At 49.7% G+C, this 21562-nt stretch overlaps 1 protein-coding gene across 1 annotated transcript; it reads right to left on the reverse strand.

The window, feature by feature from the left end:
- Window positions 1-5750: 5750 nt before the first annotated feature.
- Nppc (natriuretic peptide C) lies at window positions 5751-12379 on the reverse strand. The gene is made up of 3 exons (XM_015481080.2): window positions 12130-12379; window positions 11393-11703; window positions 5751-8519 (listed from the first exon to the last, which is right to left on the reverse strand). Exons 1-2 carry the CDS (start codon window positions 12217-12219, stop codon window positions 11413-11415), a joined length of 381 nt encoding a protein of 126 aa, XP_015336566.1. The 5' UTR covers window positions 12220-12379; the 3' UTR covers window positions 5751-8519; window positions 11393-11412.
- Between the last annotated feature and the right edge of the window lie 9183 nt (window positions 12380-21562).

Below are 21562 nucleotides of genomic sequence, written 5' to 3' on the forward strand. Positions count from 1 at the left end.
GTAGGAAATGCTTGCTCTTTGAACTCCCCAGCATGCAATCCAGTACCATGATAGAAGCGGGCATGGGGCTACTTTACCCAAACCAGTGATTCTCAAGTGTGGTTCCAGGAACAGGTGCAGCAATGTTCCCCAGAAACTTATTTGAAATGCAAATTCTCAGGCCTAGCTCAGACTTTCCAAATTAGAAATGGACAGTGTGGCCCAGCAAGCTGTTTTAACAGGTTTTCCGAGTGTGTGATAGTTTGAGAACCACCTTAAATCTTTGTAATTTCATGCAGTCCTGCACTCTCATCACCAGAGGGCACCAGCAGGCTGTAGATTTCCCCCTGCAATTGCCAGCCTGCTTTTTTACATTCTCTGAGGACCTGTAACCCATACTAAGACCTTGCTAGGGTTTTTGTCTTTATTTTTTAAATATGTAAAGACTGCTGATGTTTTGGAAATAATGGCTAACGTTAAATGTCATCGTGTTTGGACTAAATGGTACTGTTGTTCTAGTCTCTGATTAACTGTGAACCCAGTGTATTTTAGTGGTGCTAGAACCTATTTGATGGCTCATTTTTTGTTTGGAACATAAAGAAACATAAGAGCACTGGGGTTGGAAATGGAAATGATCTCCTATTGAAAGCTGATGTTCCAGAAAAGGCAGGCAACAGCTCCATTGTGTCCCATTCCTTTCTTTCCTTCTCCTGGAAGTCCCTGACTTCTTACTACAGTGGGCAGGGTCCCTTGGGCTGAGAGTTTGCCAGAGACTCCTCTCTCCATCAGTTATTTTCAAATAACTGTACTAAGGTATAATTTATATATAGTGGTGTACACATTGTAAGTGTTTGATACCTTGTAAGTTTGGTGAATTTTGACAAAAGTAGCCACCACCCCGCTGATTTTTTTCCATTATCAGTATCACTTTTCTTACACTTAATTTATCATTCTCTTTTGCCATTGTAATCAAACTTATACAGAGAAATAAGTCAGAATTATAATGGCAGGAGATTTTTGTAAATACCCTCTTATGTGATGATTTGAAACTAGATATTTTCCAGATATCACTCAAGAAGCTGCTGATATGCAAAAAAAATATTGGTCAAAACATAATCCACTTTCTGTATATCATTTCATATCTACTGAGCATCACATCTTGTTAAAGATGTGTTTAGGGACAAACACATCTTTAACACATAAGATCATTCACTGAATTGTTGACATAGTTGTATTTTAAAGTTTCTATGACTAAGAAATTTGAGGTTCTCCTTTCTGAGCTTTCCAGGCTTTGATGGACTCTCTGGTATTGTCACTTGAATGAGTAATACCTGTACATTATGTCAGTCCCAGCATAAGGCCAGGATGCTGGCCACAGATGTTTTCAGGTAGGTGGGCCAGGACACACTGACAGGCACAGTATATTGGGATATGAAGTGCACAGGCTGGACAGCAGGTCAGAGTGTTTTTTAAAAATGAAACTTATTAGGAATCCATGATTTGCCTCTCCTCCCGTTTCTGTGTCAAACACTGTGTTTGGTTGCCACTTTAGCACCTGACGGGCTCTGAATGCACCCTCAGAACAGTGGGCTCCAGGCAGGGGGGCTCTCTTGAGGTGCCCTTTGGGTTGCCCCAAGAGCCTCCACAGAAGGACAGGAGTCCAGGAGTTCTATGGGCGACGGGGGAAGGTGGTGCAGCTTCCTGCTGCCTCCATGGCCCCGAGTTCCCTTTTCTGAGATGACTCCAACCTCAATGATTTCTCCAAGTAGCTGCAAAAAGAAAAGATAAAATATTCACATGGATAATATTTAAAAAAAATAGTTAAAAACTTGCAACAATTCAAAATAATTAAAAAATAAAAAGCACTCAGTGAAAAGACATTTTTGACACCTGTCCTCCAGCTTTTTAGTTCTCCCTAGACCTAGAGACGGTGTGAACAGTTTCTGTACATCTGCATCTTCCTGCAGACTCACCTTTTACATGATGACGGCCACTGTTCTTTTCCACCGGTTGCTGTGTTCCCTTAGCTCATTTTTATCAGCACATGAAGAGCTTCCTCTTCCCCCCAACCCTTTTTTTTTCTTTTTTTTTTTAATTTTTAATTTATTTTTTAGTTTTCAGCAGACACAACATCTTTGTTTGTATGTGGTGCTGAGGATCGAACCCGGGCTGCACGCATGCCAGGCGAGCGCGCTACTGCTTGAACCACATCCCCAGCCCCTCTTTTCCCCCCTTATAGTTACAGGGCGAACCCTTATTGTGGACATTTAAGTTTTTAAAAATCTTTCCTTTTACTCATTTATTGAACAGAGTGTACTAAGACCTGTGTGCAGGCACTGTTCTTGCTTAAGCCCACCAAGGATCTCCATGATTTGCAGATGCTATTCTTCTGGTTTGCAGAGCTTTGCGAGGATTTTACTCAATATATGTAAAAAAGACAGATTAGGTTTTTAGAACTAAAAGGTTACTTCTATTAAATTCCTTGTTTGTTTACTTAATTGAAACTGTTGTCTAGGAATCGGCTGTAAACATGATGGTTTATTCATTTGACAAACATTTACTGTGCATTTAGTGCTCTGGGGTTAGACAGACACTGGACATTTGTGGTGAAGAAGACAAAATTCTGACCAATGGAATTTACATCCTAGTGAAAAGTCAAGCAGAAACAAATAAGCACAGAATGAAGCAAAGCAGGATGAGGGATAACCTGGGGTGTGGGGCAGTAAGGCGAGAAGAGTTTTCAGATAACATGGCTGTGGAAGGCCATGAGGGATTGGCACTTGAGCAGAGATCTGATTGAAATAAGTAGGAGTATTAGTCTGTTTTCAGTTGCTGTAATAAAATAACTTGGGTCTAGGTACTTTATAAAGAAAAGAGGTTTAGTGCTAGGCCTGGTGGAGCACACCTGTAATCCCTGTGGCTCGAGAGGCTGAGACAGGAGGATCACAAATTCAAGGCCAGTTTCAGCAACTTAGTGAGGCCCTAAACAACTTTGTGAGACACTGTCTCAAAAAATAAAAAGTAATTGGGACTGGGATTGTGGCTCAATGGTAGAGAGTCGCCTAGTACATGTGAGGCACTGGGTTCAATCCTCATGCACCACATAAACGTAAATAAATAAATAAATTAAATAAAGGTGTTGTGTCCACCTACAACTACAAAATAAAATAAAATTAAAAATTAAAAAGGACTGAGGATGTGGTAGAGCACCCCTGGATTCAATCCCAGTACCAAAAATAAATAAATAAATAGAGGTTTTTAGCCTGCCATTTTGGAGGGTGGCCCCATTGTAGAGTAGTGCATTGATAGTGTGTAGTGGCCAGTGTCCTCTTTGAGGTTTTGTGAGCCATCAACTCTCAACCTGGAGGAAATGAGAAGAAAGCATGTGGGCTTGTTCTGTCCATGGGTGAAGTGCCATGGGCTTCTGGAGTGATGGGTGACTAAGGTGGTGGCCTCATCCTCTAGGCTGCTCCAAATGCAGGTCACTGTTAGTGGGCCTGAGTTCTTGCTCACAGTTTGGGAGGCCTGCATCCTTGGGGATGGAGTCTGCATGTACTAGTACAATACTGACCACAGCTTTTCTAGGGTCAGGCTCAGAGCAGACCCTTGTGCATCTTGGCACAAGGACAATACCAATACTGCATCATCTTATAGATGGTGAGGTCTCCCAGCCTGCAAGGGAAGGTAAATGCCAAGCTAGTGCCAACACTATGCTATTGTACTTCCAGCCTCTAGAACTGAGAGCCAAATGAACCTGTATTCTTTATGAATTTTTTCAGAACAACAGAAATGGACTAAGACACATTCATATGCCCTTGCATTGGGCTGAAGTCCAAACCCAGGCCCGCAGGAGGGGGCAACTGTCATAGAAGGCAGGCAGGAGCAGGGGAGCCAGCCCTAGACTAAGAGGAGTGTGTGATGGGGCCTGAATTGGAAGAGGGTCGGGGTCAGAAGTCTGAACAACTGACGTAAGCAGACCCAGGAAGATACCGAAAGGGAGGAAAGGCTTTGGTACTTTTAATAGTCCAGTTAAGGGGAGTGTCTCAGACTGTATTCATGGAGATCCTTAAAGGGTAGAGGAGACAAGGAAGAAGCAAATGGACTCAATTCTTTTGTCTCTCTTCTAAAGGAGCCTGAAGCTTCTGTGATTTCAATTCTGATAACAGTATAAAGGTGGGTTTAGTAATTTTCATGAAAAACCTCAAGGAACCACTAACAGAATTGAAAACAGGATGTCTACTTTCCAAATCATTGCAGAAGACATAAGCAAGCACAACCATCTATGGGGGGCAGGATTAAAGAACCTTGATACTCAAGATGAAGTCAGAAGTCAGCCCAAGCATAAGAAATAATGACGATAAATGTGAAGCATCTAGGTCTCCTGGTTAAAAGGTAAAATTTCTCAAATACTGTATTACAAATACACCTAAACTTTTAAAAACACAAAAAGGGAAAGAATCAAAGTTTGAGCAAAGCTATCAAGCACAAATAAAAATAAAGCAGGAATTTATTTTCACATGACCTAAAAAAGAATTTCCTAGGGGGTGTGTGGCACCAAAGAAAGGAGTGGGCTTGGTGGAAACTGCATCAGCACAGCTCCGCTCCTGCACGTTGGAATCCAGGCCTCCTCCATTCTAGGCACAAGGAGGGCGGCACTGCTTGGCCAATCAAATATGAACATAAGTCTCATATTGTGTCTGGGTGGAAGTCCTTCATGGTCTGACCTCCTGGCACGCTCTCTTCCCCTGCTTTGTTGATGGAGAAAACACATGTGAATTTGGATCATGAAAATCCCCAAGGCTCTTGTGTTAAAGGCTTGATCCTTAGGATGGCCCTATTGGGAGATGGTAGAACCCTTAAGAAGTCGGGCCTAGTGGAAGTCATTGGGTCACTGGGGGCATGCTCTTGAAGGTAATCAGGGTCTCCAGCCCCCTCCTCAATATTTTTGTTCCCTGGCTTGTAAGGTGATTGGTTTTGTTCTACCACACACTCCCACCATGATGTGCTGCCTCACCATAGGCCCAAAGCAATGTGGCCAACCAATCATAGAACCTCCAAAACTGTGAGCCAAAACAAACCTTTTCTCTTTATAAGTTAATTATCTCAGGTATTTCTTTATAATGACAGAAAGCTGACTAGCACATAGGTGCATGGGCTAACATAGGTAGGGTGAGGAGCTGCCCTGGAGGGTTGCACGGGCACCCACAGCAGACTTTGTATGAACAAGAAACAAATCTTTAGAATTTAAGCCACTGAGATTTGAGGTGGTTTGTTACCTTAGCATACCTTCACATATCCTATCTAATACATATATTAACACTGAACTCTCATGTGCTGAATAAATAACAACTAAAACTATTAAAATATGAGAATAGAAAAAATAAAATCACAGTATGTTTTTTCAACACTATTATCAGTCTTCAGTGAATTAAAAATAGAGTCAGGGGCTGGGGTAGTAGCTCAGTGGTAGAACATTTTCCTTACATGTGTAAGGCACTGGGTTTGATCCTCAGCACCACATAATAATAAAAAAAGGTATTGTATCCACCTACAACTAAATTTTTTTTAAATAGAGTCAGAATATAATAGTACACAAAGTAAAATGGATTAAAAGTTTACAGAATTTCAAACCATGCAAATAGGCATTCATCTTATTTTCAAAGTATCCGTGTGTCATGTAGAAAATTGATTAAAACATAGGAATTGATAGATTTAATGATAATAATAATTATTACTATAAGGAGAAAGTATACAAAGATTGAACCCAATCTCAATAATACTAAAGTTAATAGTACAAAATAGTAAGCCAAAATTAAATTACACTTGTTAGGGAGAGAAGCTTGACTATAAGACATGAAAGTGGAAACACTACATAAGAAGATAAGAAAATGGAAAGCTGACAGAGTGACAGTCTCTGTAACTCTTCCTATATTGCCCACCACTCTCTGGCCCCCAGTAGCTGAGCAGTTCAGCAAAGGACAGGTTTCCTGGGCCCTACAACACCTGACCCCCACTACTCTGCCCACCTGGCCCTTCACAGGGCAGCTTCTAACCCTGCAGAGTTTTCCAGTCTGTCCCAGAAGACCAGGACTCCAGGCTCCCCACCCCTACAGCCAGTCTTTAAGCAGGTCCTGGTTATTGCTGTCACCCCATGTGGGAGCGAAGCTGCAGGTTCTGCGGGTAGCTTGAGATGAGATGCAAGAGGCCAGAAAGGAGGTAGGACCCATACCAGATGCTCAGAGCTCTTGACAGTATCACCAGGGGAATCCCTGGAGGCTTCCCAACATTTCCAGGTACTTACTGAATGTTTCTCAGTACTTCCTGGATTTCCAGCAGAACTCCCTGGCTGAATGACATGTCCCGGTTGCTGCTCAGGAGGCAGTGACAGGACTCCAAAGTGGATGTACAAGGAGGCCTGGCTGCCCCACCATCTACTAACCCACAGATTGAGGGGCTGGCTTTGGCCCAGAGAGGTGGACACTAGCAGCAGAGGGTGGTCTGTGTCATTTGCATGTGATGCATGCTACTCAGGAGAATAGTACTTATAGTTTGGGGCTGAGAATCCTTATGTGCTTTTGGATGCTGGCAGCCCAGGTGCTGTCCACTGGGAAATCCTTCAGCATCTAGTAGTAGTTCCCTGGATCCCAGAATTCACCGTCCCTTCTGTCTCTGGGCTTTTGGAAGAGCGCCTGCATTGTCACCAGTGAAACCTGCAGGGTAAAACCTGCCCGGTCTTCTATCTCCCTGGCCCTGTCACATTCCTCCACTTCTCCTTTCAAGGGGGTCTGTGGACAGCACAGTGAGCCAAAGCCCTGGTGAGGCCTGGGTGCTGGAACCCTCATCCTCACCAGCATGGACACCACATCTCCAGTCACAGAGGGAGTGAGACAGGAAGGTGCCAGGCCCAGGACTGGAGAGCTGTCTCCAAGGGCACTGGCGGAAGTGGAGGGGTGGGGGATCCCACCTTCCCCAGCAGGAAATGTCTGTGTTGGCTATGCATCTCCGAGAACCTGCTGCTGGAGGGCTGCAAGGAACAAGGGGCTCCTCATGCCAGCAGGAAGACCAGGTACTACTGGCCACCTTCTCTAGCCAGTTTTCTTCTAGAATTCTTCCCCTGGCTCTGGCCTGAAGTTCCCAACTCTCCTGAACAGAGTGCTTCCAATGCACCTGATGTCAGCAGCCCGAGAAGCTTTTTAAAAAAGGTCTCTGCTTTCCCCTGTTGGGAACAAGGAGCATTACACAGGAATGTTGTGGAACGGAGTATGTGGTGAGATTACCTCCAAGTTATTTATTGGTTTTAGGCAAAGAGATCTAATCTAAATTATATTCATAAATTCAAAATCATTATTCATAATTTCACATTCAAGGCTCCACGGGGCTTAGGAACTGTAATTGTCACAGCTTCAAATAAAGAGAAAAACCACAGCCCCCTCACAAAAGCATGCCACGTGACACAGATGTGAACTCCGCCAACACCTACTCAGCCTCTGAGGGCCTCAGCCTCAGGCTTCCAGCCCAGCGCGGCAGTTATTAGAGGAAATGACCCATTCTAGACACTGGGAGCAAGTCTGTAAGGGAGTAGTTGAGATGCCCAGGGTGGGTTGGTTCTCCTGCAAGATGTCCAGACACATTCTCCCCAAAGCAAAGGTACATTTCTTGAGATTTCTGGACATTTCACAGAAAAGATGGAGTGGGATTGAGCAGCCCTTAAGGCAGCCGAATCCAATTTCAATTTGGTCAGTAGCCTTGGATTCCCAATGGTCAGGTGCTTGAGCAGAGCTAGTCAGAATCACCTGGGACAAAGTCTACATGGCCAGTCCTGTCCTGAGAGACTCAGATTCAGTAGAGCAAAGGGAGCATAGGGACAGGAATCCGTTTTTTTATCAAGCTCCCTGGGGTATTCTGGTATGAATAAATCCAGAATTGGGAACCTGACTGATCTATTTTGGAGGTAAATATCTTGTGATCAAATTTGCTTTCTGCCTCAGACTAATTCCTAATAAATAAATACAATGAGTAAATAAAGACAGTTTTCAATATGTTCATGGAATGACTTTTTTTTTTTTTACATTTTTTCAACTAGTTAGGACAAAAACATTACAATGATTGGCTTCTTTCATTTAGTTACATAAATAAAATTTTTATAAATATCTCTTTATAAACAATATAAATAGCTTTACAACATAAATACATTTATGCATGACATGAATTTACAAACAGCAATGTTTTACAGCTGGTGTTGTCAGTCTCTTAAAAACTGTCCCTTGTCATCAAGTCGGTGTAGGTGTGTGGGTTTCATGTATATAATATATATATAATATATAACTTTTTATTTTTAATTTTCAAAAAAAAAAACCCAAACAATAAAATCATACCCTCCCCTCCCCAAAATAATAATAAAACAGCTGGTGTTGTGTATTCCCAGTACCAGGGGAAAAAAAAAAGAAGAAATGTAAAAGCCACATTGCGTTGGAGGTGTTTCCAGATGCTAGAGGCTGATGACCAAGGATGACCTCAGCACATGGAGCAAGTTCCCAATCCTGAAACAGAGTGGACACAGGACACTCAGTTCTGGCCTTTTAGCTGAGAAACCCAGCCTACAGGCCATTTCTAGAACCTTCCTCCCCTTTTCCACAGCAGCACAAAGTAATGTCCCTCTGCCTTTACCCTTGGGCCTCTGACAAAGGCTTTCCTGTGGAGGGGAAAGGCCTTCTGCACTCGCCCTCAGCTTGTGCGGCTGCCCTTGGCACTGGCTGCCCCAGCTCAGGTAGAACCAGCATGTCTTCCAGCAACCCCCTCCCCCGTCCCCCCCCNNNNCCGCCCCCGTGCCTCAATCTCTTTTGCTGCAATACAAACCCTCAGCCAGGGGTTTGCCCCGCTTTATGTGTCAGGGTGGCCACAGAGGGACAGAGAAGAGAAACATCTGGGGAGTCAGGAATTCTGGGTTCAAATCTCAGCTTCAAACTCCACTCCCTGGGTTGCTGTGAGTGTTGTTTTCCTCACCCATAAAGTGGATAATTGCCACCTCCCAAGGTGCTGGCATTCAACAGGAGCCCCATATTAGGCAGCAGCAGGGTCTGGCTCACAGCCACCACTCAGTAAAGAGCATGTCCTTCCCTAGTTGCCCTCGCTGCAGAGGGGCTAGTCCAGGTCCCCTGGAGTCGAGGGCAAAGGATGTCTGACAGCCTGAGGAAATGTCAGTCAAGTTGGTTGCTGGGTTAAGAGGATCAGAGTACTGTGAAAAGAGCTGTACCGGGTCCCTGCTAATAGATATATGGTGCTCCAGGGCCCAAGGAAGTTCTCCTCCTAAGACAGTGCACAGTCCTCCCTAAGGACAGCACTCACTGAGGGACTCCAGGCCTGTACGGCTCTCTCTCCCCTTCTCTGGCTGCTCCATCAGTTTAGATGAAAGATGCCTGTGATGTTCCTGGGGCCCAGGGGCAAAGTGTTCATTGAGGTCTCAGCCATCCAGTCTCTGTCATTAGTAGTTTATAATCCAGACCTATAACCATCATCAGCAACAGTTATTATGGTGGTACTTGAAACTAAAGTCAACCCCCTGAGTGGAGAAATGGCCACAACCTGTTTTTCTCTTTAAGGCTTTATCCTGGGCATCTCTCCCAGGAGACTGCAGGTGTAGGAAGGATGATCCACTCTCACCAGGATGGGGTCGGTGAGGGTGGGGTGGAGCAGGCTAAGGCTGTTATCGGTCATCTAAGTTAAGAATTTCCAGGAGGTTGATTCCTGACCTGGTCAGAGGAGTCTTAGCTATCTGAACTCACTACCCTTGTGGCTACCACCTGGTGCCCACACCCAGCCATGCCAATAACAAGGCAGCACTTTCAGGAAAGTACATTCTAGGCACTAACCCATAGAAGGTTAACTAACGTCATTTAAATTCTGAAGTCTGAGCTTGGCACTTAAGTCACAAACTGATCATTTGAAGCTTTGAACTCCATCTCTTTGTTGTTCAGACAGGAGAAAAGAGGGCAAAAGACATCACAGTGGTAGCACTGAGGGCTGGAATCTAAGTGCCAGAACCATTTCTCTCCCCATACAGGGGAGAGTCAAGATCACAGGCAACTGGGGAGAAGCACCAAGCTTGAGCAAACCTGGCTGCAGAGAGAGGAAGGAGGAGGCAGAAACAGAGAAGGTGGCAGGTGGCGGGTGGGATGAGTCTGAGTATGCAGGTTCCTCTGGTCATTGACAAATATTTCTAAGTTCTCCCTTGGGGGTGAGGTAGGTTGCGGATTGCCTTAGGCCAGCGTCTGGCCCTTAAATTGCATAAATCAATATGGGGACTTGAACAGGTCACAAATCAAAATGTGCTTCCTGCAAAAGTGTCTTGAACCGTAAAAAAGTCTCAGGCAATGCTCTGGAGAGGCCCTCTTGTTTCCTGCTGGGAGAAGGCTGTGGTCACTGACCAGGCTTTCTGGGTGGAGAGAGCAGCCTCCTTATGCCTGGGGTGGGACAGACAGGGTGTGGGACAGCAGCTGGGCTGGAGGCAAGGCTAGAAAGCAGCAGAAGCCTGACCCGAATGTCCTTGAATGTCAATGTCAGATGTTATTCCATGTGCACTGGTGGGCAGCAAGAATGGAGAGGGGAGAGCAGGGGAGGGAGGTTTTGTAGCAGTAAATTGGCATCATCATGCACACCTGGCAGGGCAGAGGTTTCTGATGGAAGGTGAAGACGCCATGCCAGAAACAGGGTTCCCACAGCGCAATTTGGATGGGGGGGACAGGGTTAGTGAGGAAATTTGTTTTGTTAGGTATGTGGAGTTTGAGGTTGGGGGCAAGACCTGGATTTATTTTAGTCTGTTTCTTTTCCTGACCTAAAACAGGGTCACAAACACCGAAGTTCTCCCCTGAACCACAGGGCTAAGCAGCATCAGGACCCTGGACAGACCAGTTTGCCCACAAGGGGTTTGAAAAAGGGACAAGAATCAGGATGCCCCACGGAGAAGGGCTCCCACATGCTGCTCATGGAGGCCATTCTCTACCATAAGGGGCGCGCACTTCTCCAATCATTCCCACTTCAGGGACAACAGGTCAAGTGCTAGTTCGGTGGATGGGACCCCATAAGCCTGTTTCTGCTTCTATGAAGGGAGGCAGATGGATTCATTCAGGCTAAGCCAACTCTGACCTTTCCAAGGCTCCCTGACCACTTCGTCCTTCTCTTATTTCTTCTGGGACGATAAATAGGGTTGCAGGCAAATGCTTAGCACAAACTCGGTCCCATGCGAGGATCTCCTGGATCGGCTCTAGAGGTCAGCTGGGTTTCGGTAGGTCCCAGGGCCCAGGGATCAGCGAGGAACCTAGCCCGCCTGTGCTGTGGGGGTACGGTTTGGTTCCCCAGGGCGCTAAAGCTCTGCGAGCGAGCGCGAGCGCCCTACGGTCGGGTTGGCGGTACTCACCGCCGCCAGGGGTCGCCGCACTAACATCCCAGGCCGCTCATGGAGCCGATCCGGTCCAGTTTGAGGCCAAAGCAGCCTTTGGACAAGCCCTTCTTGTTGCCTCCTTTGTATTTGCGCGCGTTAGGGTGCTCATGAAGAAGGCGGGCCCACGCTGCCCGCGACTTGGTGTCTACGCGCAGGTCCCGGAGCAGTCGCGACCGGTCGCCCTTGAGGTTGGCGCCGCCGCCCCCAGGAGTCTTGTCGCCCTTCTTCTGACCGCCGCCGGCAGCCTGGGGCTCAGCCAGCTCCTCCCCTGGCGGGGTTCGCGGGACCTGTCAGAGAAAAGAGTGGGCAGGTGAAGGGACGCACGGCTGCAGTGCAGGTGACTTTGCCGAGCTTCTGATACTCAAGCCCCACGCGCCCGTCAGCACGGTTGTCCCTTCCTAGCCGCAAGTGCACCCTCACAGAAGCCGCACAACTTAGCCCCCATCCAGCCGCCACGGGGTCGTGATCGTCCGCTCCTTCGGGGAGCCCTTTGCCCACCCCTCCTTTGCCACTTGCAGGGCTGGCCACAATGAGGTGGGGGGCTGCGCATGTGTGGACTTTCTCCCGAGGTTAGGGGAGTAGACCCCGTGCGTCCGGGCTTCGAGGACATATATCCAGGGAAGAAGGCTGCCTTCTCGCACTCTCCAGTCCCTCCAGCTCGCCACATCCTCCCACGCCCCTCACAGGCCCAACGTCCCCGCGACAGCACCCACCTTCGGTGGCGCCCCGGGCTTGGCTTCGGAGGACCGGAGCGAGAGTAGCGTGAGCAGCAGAGCGCAGGCGAGCAGCTGGGAGAGGTGCATGGTGCCGGTGGGGTCCAGGGGCGCAGACCCGCAGCAGCGAAGGCACGCGGGGCCGACGGGCAGACGGGCAGGGCTGCCAGGCGAGTGCGGGTCCCAGTGCTGCACAGCGCCGGCTGGGTGCGCTCTGAGCCCGTGGCTCCGCTCGTGCTTTTATAATCCAACCTGCCGCTGATGTCATCCTCCCGCCCACCGGGCCGCCCCGGCCAATGGCACCGCGCACGAGGCCGAGCCGAGGGCCGGGAGGGAGTTGCGGGGGCTCTCCCCTCTGCCCCCACCCACAACTCACCCCCCGAGCTAGCTTCTGGCTGCACTCGGAGCTGCAAAGCAGCGCGCAAGGAAACTCCATTTGCAGAGATCGAGCGCCCTGGCATGCAAGTGTCGGTGCGCCCAGTGACTTGTGCACTCGCTGGGTACCCACTACATGCTCTCTAGGAGGAAGAGATCCGTATTTCTCCTTGCAGGTGCAAAGCCAGGTTTAGAGGAATTAAGTCACTTACCTAAAGGAGCGCAGCCAGTAAGTTGGCGCCTTCCAAGATTCTTGCACGTCTGCCTTGTTGCCAAACTCTTCCCAGGGCACCCGACACGCGCGGTCTGGCATTGCGGCTCCACTTTTTACCTCCGCGCCAGGGTGGGAGTACAGATAGCCCCGAAGTTGAAGTCTTAGATTTGGGCATCAGAGATAGCACCGATGTCTTGGCGGGAGGCAAAGAGTGAGGGGGGGTGTTTGCCCCTGGCCGCAGCAGGGAGTGCAAGTCTTCTACACGCAAAAGTGAGAGCATTTCGCCAGCCCTCATATTAGAGCACCAGCCGGGAATCAGGGGGACTGTGAGGGCAGGCCCAAAATACCTGTACCCATGTGTATACAGGCGGTGGCACCATGTTAGGCCACTGCGACTCTAGGTTCACTCTCAGCTGGGATCGCTGTACAGAGTGTCCTGGCATCTGACCCTACAGGTGGCTTCCGTTTGTGCTGGCCAGTGCGGTCTGCCCTCTCCTGTTACTGCACCAGGATCTGCGGCTTGGGGATGTCTGCTAGTGTCCAATGCACCTGCCCAGGCCCAAGCACTGCCTAGCCTCCGTAAGTCCTGGGTTAACTTCATGTATTGGGCTGTAGAGAGGTTCCCAATGTGGCTATCAGGATAAGCCAGGTATCTCTGCTGCTGATGACTCCCTCTCCTTGGCTTGGTTGTCTTGGTTCCTCCAATTCCAGGGGAGTTCCTGCCTCCTGTTGGGCCATGCAACTGCTGAAGGGCCTGCAACTCCAAGAAGTGAGCAAGGTGCAGGAATCTCTGCCCCCTGTGCTGAGCAGGCTGAAGGCAGGAAAGTGGAGAAGGAATGTCCTGTGACCAAGCTTACGGTGGTCCCCAGGAGTGAAGAGGACCTGAGAGAGGAAGGAGAGGAGACCTCACTAGAGACAGGAAGGCTGCTGGAGTCAAGAGCCTTGGAGCACCACGTGGCTCTGGCAGTGGAATCAGGTCTGGAGCTGAGGAAGTAAGGGCCTCTTATCTGCTCTTTCAGTCTCTCAGTCTCTCTCTCCCATGGCCCCTTCCCAACTTGTGCCCTGAGTCATAAACTGAGGACCAATAGCTACCAGGATCTTTTTTGTTTAGGAGATAATCCACTGGTGAGGTCTGAGTTTGGGGCAGCAGATCACCTGACCTCTAGGAAGATCCAGATGTCGCCTGCGCATCCTTTGTCAGTTCTGCTGAGTTGACTCATCACCTCCATTTCCACCCATGGAGTCATAGCACTCCCGTTTGAGGAGAAAAGAGGAGAAACAAGGAGAAAGAGGGACAGCTTCCAGGTGGCCTATGAAAGTTCTCTCTCTTTTTTGTTTACAGGACAAAGAGTGCTGGTACCAGCCAAACTTCTTTGAGATTTGTTTTATTTATACCTGCTTAAAGAGCTGAGCAGAGCCAGACAAACTGCCTCTAGAGGCAGACACTGGCTGGTTTCTGAGGCAGCAGTGACCTCCTTTGAAATTCCTTTAAAAGCGCAGGTTGGAAGCTTCCATGCTCATGGCCACCTCCTTCTCAGTGTCTGTAGGCTGCTTCTTCCTGTCTTCTGTGTCCCTGGGTCACTTGGTGATGGCCCGTGACTTTAGGTCTCCCCTCTATTTGATTTTTGGGACTTAGTTAAGCCAATACCCACATCCCAGCATGGCAGGGCCAACACCCTGCACTCCACTTCCCCTTTTTGCAAAGGGAATCTTCTGGTATCTGTGGCTCTTGACCATTAAGTTGAAGAGTTACCTGCAGAGTGAAGCTTCCCTGGGGCAGGCTGTAGCAGCTTTTGTTTAGCTGGGGCAGGGTGGGTAGGAGTTCCAGGTCTGGGCTGTAGGGATGTCAGGGAGGGACAGCACCTAAGTGCAGCAGAGAGGAAGGTTTCACGCTCCCTATAGTTTGCCTCCTGGGCTTAGATATGGGGTCTGGCCCCTTCCTGTCTTTCCCATGGGAAGTCTACTCCTTCTGCCCGGTCCTACAGGTCTATCTCAGAAACTCACAGAGCAGCTGAAATGAGCTCGTTCAGGCCACTGTCCTGATTTCTTGTTGAGACTCCTGATAGCAAAGGAGGGAGAAGAGCCCTCTGGGTCTTAGGGACCTGACAATTCTGTAGGGAATCCTGTCATTTGTCACCGATCTCCTAGGTATCCACAGAGCATCCCTCGAAGCTGCTCAGTGTCCTGACTTCCATCCCAGCAGGGAAGAACTGCTAGGAAACACACACTGGCTGTGTCAGCTGAAAGGTGCAATGACAGGTAAGTGGCACCCTGGGGGGCCCAGGCTGGGTCAGCAAAGTGGGTTCCCAGAGGAGATTCTATGCCAAGCCAGAAACACAGGATGGGGAGGGAAGAGAGGAAAATCTAGATAGAAAATAAAGCAACTCCCAGCAGGCTAACAGACTTGGGCTCAGAAGAAATTGTCCAAGAAAAAAACAAAGGACAAAAAATAAAAAACTCAAATGAGAAGATTGCAAAGGATGACCTAGAGAAATTGAGGCAGATTAGGTGCTAGTGAAGTGGCAGAACCTATGTGTCCAGAATTAGGAAAGCCTGGGAGAGAGGCAATTCTGGGGTCTGGAGGCAGGAGATGTGACAGAGAGTGGGGAGGGGCTTGTCTTCCTAAAGTGGGAGCCAATGGGGGAGGGGGGATCATGCAAGCTTGAAAGGTGAGGCCGAAGGAGAGCGATCAATTGGGGGAGAGGGCAGAGGAAGCAGGGAGTGGGGACTGTCAGAGCCAGGCATCAGAGTGCTGCATAGCGGGGATCTCTCTCTCTCCCTCTCTGCCTCTCTCTCTCTCTCTCTCTCTCTCTCTCTCTCTTTCTCCCCCCCCCACCCCCTGCCCCAGGTCCCCTGGAGGGCGGGGATCTGAAAGAAAAGATCCCTCTCTAGAGGGTGCCTCTTCATTCTATCCAAGAAGGGGAAGGTAAAGCATGCCCATCACAGAGGGGCCCTTCCTGGAACAGTAACTGCCCAGTGTGTAACATGACAGGAGGAAATAGGAGAGGGGGCCCTGGCCAGGATTTCTCGGGCCAGAAAGGTGCAAGGCTTCTGGGAGTTTGAGGATCTGGCTAAGCCAGACCAGACGGCGCAGCCCCTCCCAGAAAGTGGGCAAGAGCGCCCCCTCCCGTCCAGGGGCTGCAGAGGCCGAATCTCGGGTCCTCCCACGGAAGGACTGCAGAGCAGCCCATCTGTTTTCTTTGCAGTTATTTCATCCTGGGGCCCCTTTCCAGCTGCAGAGCTTCTCAGAGAGGACACTAAACAGGCAGTGAGCAGTTCTTGGGGAAGCTGGGTAGGAAAATAGCAGCGGGACCTTGGCCAAGTCCCATCCCTGTGCAGGGCCTTCAGTGTCACCACCTGTAATTGTGAGAAGACAGTCCTTGCCTCCTGGACAGGGGCAGAGTAGATCTAGAGGCCCCTTGAGGACCTCCAGCCCCTGGGAAAAGCAGCAGGAAGCAGCTGAGGCAGAGGGATCTGAATGTCACAGCACGTACACAGGATCCCAGGACTGTCTGGTGGAACAGACCCTCAGGGGACAGAGAGGCCTAGCCAGGTCTGCTTGAACCGGGCACCTCACTCCTGAAGTCCTGCACCTATGGGCCTGGCCTTAGGAGAGGAGCTGGAGGCCAAGGAAGCATCATTCATCCTTCGCAGGCCAGAAATTCCAGGAAAGCTTAGCTTCATCATGCCATGAGTCTTTGTCTGACCCCAGAACACCCCCACCTGATGAGGCAGCTGCCCTCCTTCCCCTTTCCCAGGGGCCCTGCCAGCACCTGCTCCAGATGGCCTCCAACCCCGCTGTCCTACGCAGGCCCATGACGTGAGAGTTTATCCCTCCCTGCTCCCCTTTTCCCTGCCAAAAAGAATAGATAGGTCCTCAACAGATAGACTCAGTTCCAGGGGAAACAACTGCTCCCCATCTGCTTTGAACAGGCAGGTGAGCATGCAGGGAAGGAGAGCTGACTCCTGAGAAAGTGAGCAGCCTGAAGGGAGAGAGACTTCCCAGCGGAAAATAGCTCAGTACCCCAAGGTTCACCCTCATGGAGCTGGCACCAGATGTTGGCCGAGGGAACAGGTTTGCTGCACGGCTCTGTGCTCTGGGGACCAGGGCTTGACTTGGCATATGGAACTTTCCAAACAGTGAACCTCTCCTTTACTGCTCTGGGGGTCCCTGCAGCAATCCCCCGTTTTGGTTTGTTTCTGTAGAAGGGGGCCTGCTATCTGATCTTCAGTCCTTATTTCAGATCTGACAGAAGCCACAGTCTTCAAGGATGGGGGCCCCTCCCTGAGGATAGAAGGGACCCCAAGTGTCTTACAGAAACCCCTTAACTTGGTTCTCTTGCAGAAGGGATCATGGGATGGGCTCATCAGGACCCAACACCACCCCAGTCAGCTTGAAGGAGCTACATCTCCAGGTTTCTGAAGCCAGAAAGTTCTCTGCAGATTTCTGCCCAGTGAGTGTGTGAGCATTCACCACTCTCTGGTGAGTGGTCAATTTTAAAAATGAGACTGACCAGAAAACACTAGCAAGCGAGAGACATGACCCAGCCAGATGCTAATGAGGGCTGGAGGGAACATGCTTTTTGTAATCTGGGCTCCGCAGGGATTAGAAAATACTTTTGAGCCCAAAGGTCGTAAATTGTTTGGAAAATTACCATTGTGACTGTGTGAATTGTCTCTAGGACCAGTGTGTAACATCACACAAGAACCTGTCCCAAGGATTGCCCAGGAAGGTCCCTTGTGACCAGCATGCGTTTGCCTAGGAGAAGAAGGTCCCCCACCAAATGTCCCATTTTGCCTTGTGGGAGAAATAATTAAGAAAGGAAGCCCCAGCTTAGAGTTGAGTAGGATTTGGAACTTTCTGTCACGCAGCTGATTAGGGATCTGGTCTCCAGGGAGCTGGGAGAGGGCAGAGGCAGGCCATGTGTGGAGTGGACACACGTCAACCGTTGTTTGCTGCCTGGCATCCCTGGAGAAGTTGAAATGCCAAGTGCTGGATTTCCCAGGCACCCTCGCAGCCTGCACTTGGGTGTGTGACCAGACCACCCCAACCCCAGTGTGCCAGCCCCAGGTTTTCAATCAGATCTCAAAGAAGTCAGTCCCACAGGAGGGGGTGTCAGTCACTCTGCAGGCAGTTCCTGGGGAGAGGGTGACAGTGGCAATAGCATCCACTATTCCCTGTCAGGGTCATCATTGGCACAAATGTCTCATAAATGTTGGCACTGATGGCTGCCCTGAGGTCCCCTGTGGGCCCACTCTTCAGTGTATATTGGGGTCTGACCCTGGATGGCTTGTCTCCCAGCCTTCCTGAGAGCCCAATACCCTTTTTGTAATTTTTTTTTTTTTAGTGACAAAATACATGACAGTAGAATGTATTTTGACATACCATATATACAAGGAGTATAACTTCCCATTCTTGTGGTTGTGCATGATGTGGAGTTACACTGGCCGTGTATTCATATATGAACACAGAATAGTTATGTCTGATTCATCCTGCTGTCTTTCCCATTCCCAGCCTCCTCCCTCCCCCACCTTTCCTGTCCAATACAGTGAATACCTACCACCCTAGCCTATTATTATTCAGCATCCACATATCAGAGAGAACATCTGGCCTTTGGTTTTGGAGATTGGCTTATTTCACTTAGCATGATAGTATCCAGTTCCATTCATTAACTGGCAAATGAAACCAAGGAGTGATAGCTGGGTCAAATGGTGGTTACATCCCAAGTTTTCTGAGAATCTCCATACTGCTTTCCAGTGTGGTTGTACCCATTTTAGTCCCACCAGCAATGTATGAGTGTGCCTTTTTCCCAATATCCTCGCCAATAAAATATTTTTTATTTATATATGAACACAATACCTTTATCTTTTTAAAAATTTATTTATTTATTTATTTTTATGTGGTACTGAGGATTGAACCCACTGCCTCATATGTGTGAGGCAAGTACTCTACCACTGAGCCACAATCCCAGCCCCTTTCCAATCATGCCTTTTAATTCACCACTTTTCTACTTCACCCACTGGGGTGCTTTGGTTGCTTATAGTCAGCTCCTGAATGGACACTGGGGATAGAGGTGACCTGGGGTCCACTGCTTGACCTGTCCAACATTTCGTTCTTGGGCTTTCTGCCAGAGACCCCCCCTGATGTGTGGGCGAGCACATCTGGGGGTGTTCTGGCCTTCTTCCCTCAGCAATAGATAGCAGGACAAAGGAGAAGCAAAATTAGGGAGGGGGCCCACATCGTTCCCCTATGGAAATAGCAAAGTGAATCATTGGGACAACATTCAGTGACTGGGTCAGGCTGACTGTCTCTAAAAGTCGTGTTCTAAATAAATTGTTTTATGGGGATGATTAAAGGTCTCGCTGTGCCTCTATAGAATCAGAGAGTTCTTGAGTTGGTTCCTGGAGCATTAACTTGGGTGAAGTGAGTGGATGTGACACATGCTCATACACAGGACTAAATTAAGCAAATATTTCTAACCTCAACATCTCCTTACCCCATGAGACCCAAACGTATTTCTCAAGCATAACAGGCTTCCCTGAGCTCAGAGATAAGGTGAGCAAGGTGCTGTCAGAAAGTCCTGAAGGCTGGGTGCTGGCTGAGCCAAGGCAGGTGTTGGAAGTGCTATGGTCCTGGATGTGATGCTAGAGCATGGCACCCAGCTTCAGAGTCAGTGCCCAGATTGTGTAGCCAGACAATCTCCTATGACCCACGGAAATATGGACTCTGATGGTTTGAGTGTCAAGCCCTGGATCCTGACCTCCAGATGCCTGACCCTGCTTGGGCTCTAGACTGCCACCTCTCTCTGTGCTCTTGGGTTTCCCACCTGCCCTGGATGGACATTCATGGGAGCAGCAGTCAGGCTAGGGAAGCCTTGCTGGGCTTGCTCACGGAGAACCTTCTGGGAAGCAAGGCTTCTGGAGAAGGATTCCAAAAGGCGTGGCCAGGACCCAAAATGGGTGGGTTGGCCAGGAACTTTTTTCAGAGTGGGATGATGAGTCTGCTGAGGTCCAAGGCTGTGCTTCCCCTGGGTTGGCTCCCGTGGTGTCCCGTGTTCAGCCAGGCATTGTGGGGCCCAGCCTTGGAGGCCTATAGCTCCCTGAGCATATCACTCTCACAGCCTGAGAACCACTGGGGCTCCCCTCTCTCACCCTATTAGCTTCCCAGTACCCCAAACTGCCTGCCCAGATGTTGGGACTCAGTGAATGTGTGGGGCTGAATTCTTGTGGCTGCAGGAGCAGCAAGGACAGAGGCAGCTCCCATCTTCACAGAGGGAGGGTCTGGCAAAGCCATAGCTGCCCATTCTGCAGATGGGGCCATGGAGGCCCCCTACCAGCACCCTGATCAGCCCTCAGCCACACCAAGGCACTGTAGGCTGCCCAGGCCTAGCGGATGAGCTGGCTGATGTCCCATGAGTCATGAGGACGGGGCTGGAGAGCGCAGCCCTGCTGCCCTGCAAGAACATCTGCTGAGGACAGCTGTCTCCGCCCCGCGCTGAGCGGCTCCCGGCTCCCGTGGGAATGTGGTGTGCAGCTTGGCAGACATTCGGACACAGCTCCTCCACCATCCATGGCCATTTTCTGTGGGAGGGGGAGCTCAGAGCTCTGGGGCCTTTGTCACATCTGTCAGCGGCCATTTTTCTGGGACCTCACTGTCCTTTTTTCTCATTCTTTACTCTTTAATTTCTGGGAAGTCTGGGAAGGATGGGCCAGACTGGCCGGGAATGTTGTGGCTGTGAGGAGCAGGGAAACATCCTTCTTGGTGGCCAATGTGAATTAGAGGGTCTCAGGCCAGAGTCTCAGCATGGGAGAGGGCCAGGCAGGGGCTAGGGTACAAGGCTGGGCAGCACAGCAGAGCAAAGCAGGAAGCTGCTCCCTCTTCAGTTGTCCTTGAGCCCTGGACTGTTGGGACTCACCTAAGATTCCCAGGCCAGCAGGTGGTGGGACCCCTTGGACCTCAGAGCCAAGGAATGAACCAGCTCTGACCTCCCCTGAGAAACCCTGCTGCAGGCCAGCTGAGGCAGAGCTTCTATTTTCACCTTGACAAGTTACAAGGGGTGGGGACCTCACAGCTCACCTCCTGCCCCTTCCCCAACTCCTCTTCTGTCTGACACCCACCTGGAGGTGGCCCCAGGGCCTAGGGTTACTGCAGCAGAGTCTGGGACTGAGACAGGAGAGACAGAAACAAGACAGTGGTCCGGATGTGGGCAGGGATGAAGTCTGGCTGGTGTGTGTGTGTGTGTGTGTGTGTGTGTGTGTCCACCTGGTCCTAGTGGCTGGGAAGCCTCCAGTCTAAGGCCAGGCCATCGCTGGGGGTCACAGCCAGGTAGGAGGACCTGTTCACCCTGAGGGAGGGAGGCTCAGCTCACAGGATTTTCTGGTCTGCAGTGGGAATCGGGATAGCCCTGTGCCTCCAGGGCAGGGGCAGAGGCTGGGAAAGGAGCTGCTCCTGGCAGTTATCTGACCCCAAGAGGACTTGTCCAGCAGCGATGAGCTCATGGGCACAAGCGTAGAACTGGGTGGTGACAGGAAAGGAATGGCAAATGTTCTCCGGAGACCTGGAGGCTTGGGCCTTTCACATGAGCTCATTCGATAAGACATCCCCTGGCCTTGCCAGGCCAGGAGCCAGGGCAGCTGTTCCAAGTGGCCCTGTGGCCCTGGCCCTGCCCTACACACACACCTCTCTCTCCCTCTGTCTTTCTCACCACCCTTTCTCAGAAACCTCAGGCTGAGCCCAAGAAACCCAGCACTGAGATGACCTAGGCAATGCTGAACTTATTTGGATGTCTGATGAACATTATTTCTAAAACCAATCTCTTATTTTGTGTGTGCGGGGGGGGGGGG

This window comes from Marmota marmota, unplaced genomic scaffold (assembly GCF_001458135.2).
Source record: "Marmota marmota marmota unplaced genomic scaffold, marMar, whole genome shotgun sequence".
NCBI lineage: Eukaryota > Metazoa > Chordata > Mammalia > Rodentia > Sciuridae > Marmota > Marmota marmota.